This window comes from Alnus glutinosa, chromosome 14 (assembly GCF_958979055.1).
Source record: "Alnus glutinosa chromosome 14, dhAlnGlut1.1, whole genome shotgun sequence".
Lineage (NCBI taxonomy): Eukaryota > Viridiplantae > Streptophyta > Magnoliopsida > Fagales > Betulaceae > Alnus > Alnus glutinosa.
This window is the reverse complement of record NC_084899.1, coordinates 2569967-2581674: the sequence shown is the minus strand read 5'-3', so window position 1 is coordinate 2581674 and position 11708 is coordinate 2569967. Positions and strand designations below refer to the sequence as shown.

Genomic DNA, 11708 nt, shown 5'->3' with positions numbered 1-11708 from the left:
TATAGGTAGGGGCCAATGGCCAAATTATTTTTGGTAGAGGCCAGTAGGCAAAATTTTTATTTTGTTACCTTATATTTTTAATATTTTTTTAGAATTTTTTCCCTACCTTATAAATTTTTCTTTTTAGGAAATTGAGAGGGCCATGGCCCCTACCAGCCCCGTCCCTCCTGCCCTGGCTTGTTGCATATAAAAATTTAGAAAAAATATAAGAAGCGGGGGCTGCGTGGTGGTGCAACTGCAATCTCGTTGTCTCCCTCATGACCATTACAATGAACAATTACTGTGATTAATAAAGACAAACTAACTACAAAACACTCGTAAAATTATGAAGCCTCATCCATCAATAGGAGCACTTAAAGCTAGCAATGGGTTAATCACGTCATCTCCACCTTGCTCACATTAATGTTCTCAAAAAAAAAAAAAAACCCAAACAAATTTCCATACACCATTCTTCATCAAAAAACCAATTAAGTCATTTCTATGCATGATTGATGACGAAAATATGAAAGTCAGCAATAATATAGCTAGCCACTCCGTAATTATTTCTGTCTTATTTAATGGAAATTATTGAAAATAACTAAATGTCTTTACTTTCTAAAAAAAAGCAAGAAATAAAAACACAAAACAAAAGGGTATGTAGCCGTAGCCACCCCACAGCCCATGTGGGTGGTTAGGCCACTCCCAATGGGCCAAATCAAACTCTTTGGAGGTGACTGATCCACCCCCATCATACCGAAATGAGGATGGCCAAAATCACTCTCAAATGGCTCATGGGAGTGGCTATAGCCACCTTTTTTCTGGTTTTTTTTCTTTTTTTTTTTAATATGGTGTACATGAGCTATTTTTCGTCAAATAAAACAGAAACGATTAACGGAATGTTTACATTTAAAATTTTAGAAACTTTGTTAGGATAAATTGCAACTTTTTATACATTGAAGGCAAAAATAAAAAAGTGGTTAAACTTTTGAAAGATAAAATGTATTTTTTTCTCTTTTCTTTTTGTTTCTTTTGTTTTTAATGTTTAGTTACACTTGGAAAATTTAGTCAACTGTAAAATATTTTTGGGTCAACATTAAAATAACCCATTGTTGTAAATAAAATTGTTTATAGCCGTAAAACATTTTCCGTTACAACTCCTATCTTCAAATCCCTCTTTTTGGTAAGAGTAATATTATTTGTACATCAATTGGGCGTACACCGAGTGCATATGATGTGGCTCTAATGCTATCAAAATTAATGCATGCACTGGTGTACACCTAGGGTAGGCAATTCGAGTTGACGTGTCGGGTTGGGTTCAAGTCAACCCGCTTGACCCGTCAACTTAATTAGACCAACTCGAACCCGACACAATTATTAATTGGGTTGGAACCCGTAACCCGAACACGGCAGGATTAACCCGACACAACCTGACACTTTAAAGATTTTTCCAAAGCAAAATTGTGTTTACTTTAATGTTTTCTTGTGTTTATGTGACGAATCAAAAATTTTTAAAGATTGACACTTTTGCTATTCTAAATTTTTATTTTTTTTTAATAACTTAACGGGTTGAACCCATCAACCCGTGAGTTGGCGGGTGACCCAATTACTAAACGAGTTGGCGGGTTGACCTGCCAACCCGTTGATAATCGTGTCAATAAACTCGCAAACTCATTTAGCCTAAACCCTAACCCTATAATTTAGTGTTGTATTCGTGTTGGGTTCACGGGTCATGTCAAAATTACCAACCCTGTGTACACTCAGCTGATGTACAAATGGCATTACGTTTTGAGATTGCAAAGGTCATACACCCAATATATCTTGGTATATATTTAATGTACGTACGCTAAAGTAATGTAAAAAAAATCATTAGCCTTACACTTAAAATAAACACCCACGCGGCCACGCCACAACAAATCCCCACTCCCAGACGTCACCTCCTCTCCCGATGGTGCCAACTCTTGTCGAATTTAAACGACCCGCACTAACTAGCAAAATTTTTTTTTTAATGTGGACCAAATAACGAAGAGACAATAGTTTATTTTATGTCAAAATAAAACATTTTACGCCGAAACAACAAAATTGAGAAACTGAACCCACTTGACCCAAATTACTGTTTTTTACCACAAATAAGGAGGACTTCTTTAATACGAAGTCATCTTGTATTGCAATATACTTTCTAATAATTAATTCATCTGTGGGGGAAGTGATCATCTTTCTCATCCCTGGCGCACCTAATTGATCATTATATCGCGTGTTTTAGGGCCGGCCGGCCGGGTCCCTAAACAACAATCATCGATCATGTTTAACTGCCATAAGTTTCGTTTGGCTTGCAATAAAATCAGTGCCAATTCATGCAATGATTAGACGTATAATAAACAAACACAAAATTAGGTGCCCTATATAATAAACATATTAAACGACGGTGGGTGCACACCCAATCAGCCTCTCTGTCTGCCAACTTCACAGTTGATATCATATTCACATTAGTATTGCTTACCTGGATCCTTACACACACACACAGCCAGAGAGGCATCCATCAGGAGCATGTTACAAAATCCACCCTGACCCCTCTATCGATCTCTATGGGGTCCAAGCAAGTTTTGTTCTTGGGCAAAACTACAACTGATTGTGTTGTCCTTTTGTGTTGGTAACGTTAACAAACATTGATGGTGCATGCGTAGCTACTTTCTTGCCTAGGTTTGGTGCTTAGGAGTTAGGATCCACCACACAAGAGAATGTGTTTCGATGAAGTGAAGGCACGTTACTGCACATTCATCGTCTGGGTCGATTGGGCAAATGATGTGAGGGCGCGCACACACTTAATCACAGGAAGGCCTGCATTCCTGGATGTCTCTGCTACTTTTACTAAACCTTTTCTTCTTCAATCAATAAGAGTGGTCCATTAATACTACAACATTTTCTATCCGGCACTTATTTTCACATATAATTATAGTAAAATCTGCATGCACCTAAACATTTCACCCGGATGACAATTCATGTTCCTGTGTCGGGTTTGGATATGAAATAAATGATAACGTAATTGAAAAATGAAGATAAAACGGAATAAATAAAAACACGAAGAATTACGTAAGCCTAAAGACAAATAGCTACATTTTCCTCTTATTTTGTTGATAATGTTTACAATATAACATACTCTTATATATTTATAAAAGAATTATGGTAAATGAGAAAAATACAAAAAACATCAACTACAATTAGGTGATCCGGGACGGATTTAGGGGGGGGGGGGGGGCGGTATAGGCCATGGCCCCCTCTCAATTCCAAAAAAGTAAAAATTAAAAATTAAAAAATTAGGTAAAAAATAAAAATTCCAAAGGTATCATTTTTCTATATGTTAACTCTAACCCAAACGATTCGATTAAATAGATAGATCTCTCGATCAAAACCCCTAATTTTATGTTGAATTTGTGGTAAAATAAGCCGTACTTGTACGTGAGTGGGAGTATTATTTTGGTAGCGTAGCGCAACAACAAACATCATGTTTTGAATGAGATTTCTAAACAATAGGGGATCGATGATCGATGGTAGGCCTACACGCTTGCTCCCCACGTTGCGTTCCACAGATAAATAGGTGGTCCTACGTACGTACTCGTGATGAAGTGTTACTTGGGTCCTCTTCAATGGAAAGTTGATTGGGTCGACTGAATTGTAAAGGATAAGGCTAGAAAAAAGTGAGGGAAAAAAAAGTAGAATTTGACGTGCATGTTAACAATCATATATATTAGCATTAGCAAAAGATTGAGATGCATAATGAAGGGCTGTGGGGGATAAAAAGAAAAGTCAAAGCTTGAACAAAAAGACCTACTCATTGGTTTTTCGGATGAACCATATACTACTTGATGTTATTGACTCTTCATGGTTAATTAATACATGCATTTTAATCCTCATACAACTTATAAAGGGCTCAAAATGAGTTTGGATACTTGGGTAAATAGTGTTAAATATAATAATTGATTGTGCGTTGAGGTAGGCAATTGTAAGAGTGAGGCGGCAGGAAATAGTTTCGATACTTAAATCAATACTATTAAGAGATAACAATTTTAAAAGAAAGTAAATATAACGTGAAAATAAGGAGACAAAGGTCTCATTTTTACCTAATGCTTACCGTCTTTTATAATAGATTTGCCATAATAGTCGGTCACGTGTCCCATTAGAGACTCCCATATCTATGATCCCTAGCTAGATCGATCCCAAGATTCTTATTTGCGACCTCGTGTTAGGATTACAGAGATAATTACTAATGTGTCAAATGAGAGAATCTAGTATGGTATCATGCGGGTATTCCCGGGTCAATTGATTAATGAACTAGGTATCGAGTCCACGTGTCCAACAAATGGGTATATAGAGACCAAGTACATGATCAAGGAATAAGAGAGTGAGTGATTTTATACTTTATCCTATAACAGCTGCGAATAAGGAAGACTTTTTATCAATTTTGACTTTTGAATTCTATGGTGACTTAATTTCCTGCCATTTGAAGATACAAGCATGTTACTTTCGAGAGTATTAATGTACTAGAAATGATTCTCCTATATCTTGTATACATTTCTTTCTCACCTCATTTTAGGTGGTTTATTTTTTAAAAAAATAAAAATAAAAATAATGTCAAAAACAGTTGGTTATAAAAAATTAAAATAAAAAAAACAACACCACGTAAAAATGAAGTGCATAAAAGACGAATAAAGACTTACAATAATCCTTCTTTTTTCTTTTTTCTTTTTAAAGGAAGACTTACAATAATCATTTCTCTTACTGCATTGTCAAAGACATAATTGTCTCTTGTCACTTTTATTGTTTCGTTACAAGGAAAAAAATGGTGGGTCATGTTTACCAACTTGTCCATTCAAGATGGGTTGTACTTTTATAATGTACAGGAATTGTGATCTGTCCGACATTAGTTTTCTTTTATTAGGAAAAAAAGAAATTGTGAGGCACCCCAATATAAACATTACAATGCAGGATAAATCTAACATTTGAGGATGTGCCAAATAAATGGTTTGGCTTAGGGGTGTACATATGGACAGGGCGAAGCTACCCTTGGCCTTGGCCTTCCAAGGCCAGAGGTTTCCCCCCAAAAAAAAATAAAAATTAAATTTTACTCATAATTTTTTTTATTTTTTTAGTTTTGGCCCCTCCAAATTATTATTTTTTTCAATTTGACCCCCCCAAATCTTAAATTCTAGCTCCGCCCCTGCATACGGATGCGATTATTTATAATATTCAATTCATAATTTCAAGATATTACTTTCTGCATCTGTGTAATTATTACCATTATTAAATACAGTTATTATTTGTTGTGCATCTTAGGTGATGGGCCTTACTTGGTCTCATTTTTGTCTAATTTTGTCTAATATTATCTTGGCACCGTGATGGATGGATGATGAGTACATACATATGACATCCAAATCTACATTTGGATCCGAAAGCCTCCCTAGGCAAAAGGGGACATTGACTGTGTCCAAACTAGTTGGGATGTTTGAAGGACTATCCACACAAGATAAGATGAGATTTATATGACAGTAGAGGAATCATATTTCTTTCATGCCAATTAATACTTCCATGCACGGAGCTATCATTTTTTTTTTTATCAAATCATTTCTTAAGGTTTTAATTTTATTAATTTACTAGATGCTTTAGCATTTCTTTAAATATATTTCCCAATATAAAAGGCAACAAAATGACAAACCGAATGAATATCAAATAATTTTATTCCGAAATCAAATCCATCAGACAATCTGTTAATTATTCCTTTGACATTATATATCCACAAATAAAATACACAAGTTGATTTATCTGTTGGAGTTTGTAGTTATTTTTTGAGTTTACTAACCTCCTAAACAATGCATTAGCTCTGACCAAAAATTTAAAAGAAAAACAAACCAATTAGCGCCGTCAAACACAGCCGTCCATAGCGGCGATCAGGGGATGCCACGTTGGCAGTTTCAGTGTTTCTAACCTGATGATATTCCACACCTCTCGCCCAATCAGCTACAGCTGCAGTTAGGCTTCCATTCCATGAGAACGTGGTGACAGCCATAACCCAGCTGTGATATGACCCCACTGCGGGACAAGCTTTCCCCACAAATTTCTCGCCAACTTCTCAGCTGCACTTTCTTTTTCTCCCCGCAAAAAAACATTACTTCTAGAAATTTTTCCGCATACAAATATATATATATATATATATATAACTCCCTATATTGTTTAATTTATTTTCTTTTAAGTCCACGAAGAACTAAATGGATGCTCCTACATATTTGAGAGAGTTTTTTACTCAGCTTAATTAGAGGGAGAGTTTTGTAAGGTTTTGGGATTGACAAAGCCATGATGTTTAGTGTGTTGCGCCTTATTATCAATAATAATAATAATAATAATAAGTATGAGCATTTTTATATTCTTGAATAAAAGGAGAAAAAAAAAATTTCTCAAGGACAAGGGAATGTGAATTTTCACCCTTTTATAAGGATATCCACATTCTCAACAAAAGACAATTGGGGGTATAAGTGTATAGGTGGTTACGATTAGTGGTTATTGCCTCTAACCGCATCGCCTTATGCGGTTATCAAATTTTTGTAAACGTAACTGCATTGTCTTAGGTTGTTAGCGATTATTGACTCTCAAACAGACCGCATAACCACCTGTCAATCACAAACCAAACCCTACTTCGGCATCCCTAATTCACTGTAGAATCAAAATTGAGAGGGAGAAAAAAAAAAGAGAGAGAAGACAAAACAGCCTACAATTACCAAATTATGTGAACGAATGAATCTTTGATCAGCCGCAACACCATACAAGTGGAGCTAGGGTTTTGAAAAATCATCTGGCATCATTGAATGAGCAATTCAATAAGATTACGTTAGGATTGGTTCTGATAAGCGATTTTGTGAGGATTGATGAGAGATTGGGCTTGTAAATGGCTCTGGCAACGGTGGTGGTGAGGTTGGTAAAAGTTGAAGAGTGGTTCTCTTTCTCTAAGGAAGTTTCGTTTTTAAACTTTCAACACTGCTTTGCTCCCTTTGTTCTCTCTCTCTCTCTTCATTTGCTAAGTGTGTTTTGTGGGGGGTGGGGGGGGGGGGGGGGGGGGGGCGGGAAATTAAGGTTTTTAATAAAATTCGATTAGACTCATCACTTAGAGATAGAGAGGTTCACAATTTTTGTCATTCAACATAAGAGCATTGAGAGGCTGAGAGTGAGAAGAGAGAAATGAGAAGAGAAAGAAAAATGAAGACTAAAAACTTAATCCTATATTAAAACGACATCGTTTTGGTATTAAATACCAAAATAACATTATTTTGCTATATTAAGGATTGACGGCTATTAACCGCTCTCGCGATTTGCAATTTTTGCTAACCATTTACTAAAGCAGTTAATAATCGCCCGCCTGTATAGTTCTAATTGTTTGGAAGGGGGAGGGGGTACCCATAGGCATTTGAATTCTCTTAACTAAATACAATCAAATAGGGTAATTTTTTTAGGATTTTCAAAATTCTTAAATGCAACAAAATAGAATAGTCGTTTAAGATGCCAAAAAATCTTAAGAGATTACTCTCATTCAAACGCCACCTAAAAGATGTCTTTAGGAATATTACCATCAAGGCCTTGAAATTTTTTTTAAAATTGTGCGCATTGTATGAGGTTTATTTAAAAAAATTAGGTCTTTACATTTTTTGCTAAATAGATCATTTTGTAAACTTATTATCGAATTAACGAACTGTATATCACATCATGACACGAAGCTCTTGTTTAACATGTGTTATATCAACTAGGGATTTGATTCTTGCACTACGCCATCACAACAACTGCACAACAACCCCTCACATGAAGGTGGGCCCCAATATATATTGGTGTTGTAAATCTAATATTTTTCTATCAACTATAAGTGTTTTACGTGAAATAATTATTTTGAATTACAAATATACCTTTAAAAAATTATTTTTTTAAAATAACCGTATCATTTAACGCATTGGGAGGCACGTGAAATGTCATAACTGTTTAATGAGTGTTTGGATTGTAGCTGTGAAGTTCAGTTAGAATTTTAAACTTTTTATTTTATTTTATTTTTTAATATGACTATTAATATTTCTGACATAGTTAAGGTAGAATATAAAAAGGTTGGAAGAAATTTCCGCCGTTTGTCCTGATGAGAATTTGGAATCTTTTTTAACTACAGAACATTGGTTCCTGGGTCCCACTTAAAGAGCCGCATCGCTCTGTTCATAATCCCGTGACGATTCTCCCGCTAAGGAAAAAAACAGGAGAGAAAAATCTCCACCCTACTAAACTAAGAAGCCGAGAGAGAGAGAGAGAGAGAGAGAGAGAGAGAGAGGTGAATCCGACATCCATTCTAGTCCTTAAAGACAGATGTTCCCAAAGTTATCCATTTAAGTCACATTTCAGAGTTTCACTCTTCCTCTTAAACCCAAAAGAGAGAAACAAGAAGAACACCAACAACTGCTACTACTGATAAGTCTGATATCAATACAAATGGATCCATGTCCATTCGTTCGTCTCATTGTGGAGTCACTGGCTCTGAAGCTCCCACAGGCGACAAAACCGGCCGGTCCAGGGGTCCATCCATCCACCACCCCGTGCTTCTGCAAGCTCCGGATCAAGAACTTCCCGTCCCAGACCGCCCTCCTCCCTCTCTGCCCCTCGCCCGGCGACTCTCCTCCGAACTCCTCCACCTCCGCCGCGGGCTTTCACCTCGACTCCGCCGCCCTTCGCCGACTCTCCGGCAAGTCCGTCACGCTCCGCGTGTCTGTCTACACGGGCCGCATGGGCCGCACGTGCGGCGTCAGCGGCGGGAAGCTGCTGGGACGGGTCCACGTCGGCATCGACCTGGAGGGCGCCGAGGGCCGGCCCAGCGTGTTCCAGACCGGCTGGATGAAGCTGGGGAACAAGCCGGACAAGCCCTCGGCTCGATTTCACATAGTGGTCCGGTCTGAACCGGATCCCCGGTTCGTGTTCCAGTTCGGTGGCGAACCGGAGTGTAGCCCTGTTGTTTTCCAGATTCAAGGGAATATAAGGCAACCGGTTTTCAGCTGCACGTTCAGTGCGGACCGGAACTCCAGGTCCAGGTGAGTTTTGTGTTCTTGTCCGGTACATTTTAGTGCTTTACCCGTGAGTTTGCTAAAGTGCGCCTACTGGTCATCATTGTTTTCGTTTTTTCTTTTGATAATTATGGTAATAATGAGGTTTTTCTTTCTGGAATTGGGTGTGTTTTACGCATGTGAGCTGCCCCTATGCTTAGCTGGTTATAAGCACATGCCAAGCTGGCCAGCACCTTATCTATTTTATGTTTCTTTTGTTGTATTTAGCGTAAATGGTGTATTTTTTTTTATTTTTTTTTACCTATCATGGCTAGATCGTAGATCATCATGAAGAAGGCAGATCTAGCAAGTGGGTTTTTCTTTTCTTTAATTTTAATTTTGTTGAATGCTTTTTAATTACCTTGGTCCCATGAAACTTCCATGAGTCTTTATCAACATGTTGGCGTGCTAATCTTTGAATTGACATTTCAATTTGACATCGAGTTAATTGTTAGAAGAACTTATTCCCATTCTTATTCCATGAATCAATCTCCTCCTAGTAGTAACACCAAGCTCAGAATCAGTACATGATAATTAGAAACAAGCCATAAATGACCTTCTTCTTTTAAGATTTTATTGAGTCCTGCTTTTGCAGATGAACTCATAAATTTGCTAATATATTTCACTGTTTTTCTTTTGTTATATATTTCCCATGACTTTGTTTCATGCTATCTGCAGCCATGTGAGATGATCATCCATTGGTTTAAGAATAGCTTCATGAGAATCGAATCTATTAATATATATACTCAGAAAGAAAGTTAACTAATCAATGGTGGCCTCTTAGTTGCCATCCTCGTTTGGTCAAACAGACAATTTTAAATCTACCCCAATTGTCAAGCTCAACTACCTTGGATATCCTCCCATGTGCAATACATTTGATTCCAGTTGTATACCATCTGGTTGGTGTTGATATTCCTGTTTGACTTCATTTTTATGCTCTGTGCGACTGTGCTGTTTTTTTAACAAATGTTGACACTCAAATTGACCTTTGACATTTACCTCTGGTTATGTGAAAATCCAGATCTCTCCCATCAGATTTCACCAGCAGTCAGAGGGGATGGACGAGAACCTTTTCAGGAGATAGGGAAAGGTTGGGAAGGGAGCGAAAAGGGTGGATGATAATGATATATGATCTCTCTGGCTCGCCTGTGGCCGCTGCTTCCGTGATCACTCCATTTGTCCCTTCACCTGGCACAGACCGTGTGTCTCGATCAAACCCCGGTGCTTGGCTCATTCTCCGCCCTCACGGGTTCTCCATCAGCAGCTGGAAGCCATGGGGTCGTCTCGAGGCATGGCGGGAGAGAGGCCCTATTGATGGCTTAGGTTACAAGTTTGAGCTTGTAACTGACAATGGCCCTAATGGTAGCATTCCCATTGCTGAAGGTACCATGAACATAAAAAAGGGTGGCCATTTTTGCATTGATAGTGGAATAATGAAAGATCCAGCATTGAGTTCAAGGTCGCCTGTTAAAGGGTTTGTGATGGGTTCATCTGTGGAAGGTGAAGGAAAAGTTAGCAAGCCTGTTGTACATGTAGGGGTTCAGCATGTTACTTGTATGGCTGATGCTGCCTTATTTATAGCGCTTTCAGCTGCCATTGATCTTAGCATCGACGCTTGCCGGCTTTTCTCACATAAACTCAGGAAGGAACTTTGCCATGGTGAACAAGATTCCTTTTTCTGAACCTTTTGTTTAAACTCTCTGTCTTTCTGCAAAATCACCTCAAATGCTGTGATAACTAACTAGTTCTTGCTCATTCTGAGCAAACCCTACTACCCTAGCTAGTTGGTTTGAGCGAAAATATATATATATTTGCAGCTTCATTTTACCCTCAATTCTTTCACCCTGATTTTTTTTCCTCCCACAATTCGTATACTCTGTTTTTTTTTCCCCATATTCGGGTGCGTGGCCTCTTATCTCCTCTCTGATTTGTGAGACTCTTCTTCGATTAATCATCCTTGATTTTGGGTTTATGAGTCGCAATGCCTGCTGGTTTTTGCTGCCATTAATTTGGGTTTTGCTGAGACATAAGGGAAGTTTCTCTTATGACTGCAAATCTGCAATATTTTTCCATGTATAAGTCTTAAACTTACAGATTGATACTGTACAGAAAGAAAAGCGCAAATGTTTGTTCATATTTATTCGTTCTTTGTAATTCATATTTCCACAATCTGCTTGGCTGGTTGAATTGTTTTGACCCTGTAATGGGATCCATGCAACTGTTTGTTCTACAGTCTTATAGGGATTCTTACTTAATTCGGCTATTTATTGTGAAAAGCCTCAAAATAGAACGTTAAGTAGAAATCAGAATGAAACCCTATGCATATAAATGATATAATGCATGCATGTACAATTTTAATTGTTCCTAAAATTCAAGTTAAAAAATAATTTAGCTAAATGAACTAGGGGTGTTCAAACGGGGCGGTTATAACCGCTTTAAAACCGCTAACCGCTAACCGCTTTTAAAAGCGGTTATAAATAACCGCTAACCGCTTATATATATATATATATATATATTAAAAAAAAAAAAAAAAAAAAAAAAACTGACCTGAGAGCCTAGAGGTAGAGGGGCGTCGTTTTGGGCATTGCTGAATGCCCAAAACGACGCCGTTTTGGTAATATA

The 11708-nt window shown here is 37.6% G+C and overlaps 1 protein-coding gene across 1 annotated transcript; it reads left to right on the top strand.

Annotated features, from left to right (window-relative positions):
• The first annotated feature begins 8273 nt into the window (after positions 1-8273).
• LOC133857641 (uncharacterized) lies at positions 8274-11349 on the top strand. The gene is made up of 2 exons (XM_062292926.1): positions 8274-9074; positions 10108-11349. Exons 1-2 carry the CDS (start codon positions 8482-8484, stop codon positions 10766-10768), a joined length of 1254 nt encoding a protein of 417 aa, XP_062148910.1. The 5' UTR covers positions 8274-8481; the 3' UTR covers positions 10769-11349.
• Positions 11350-11708: the final 359 nt, after the last annotated feature.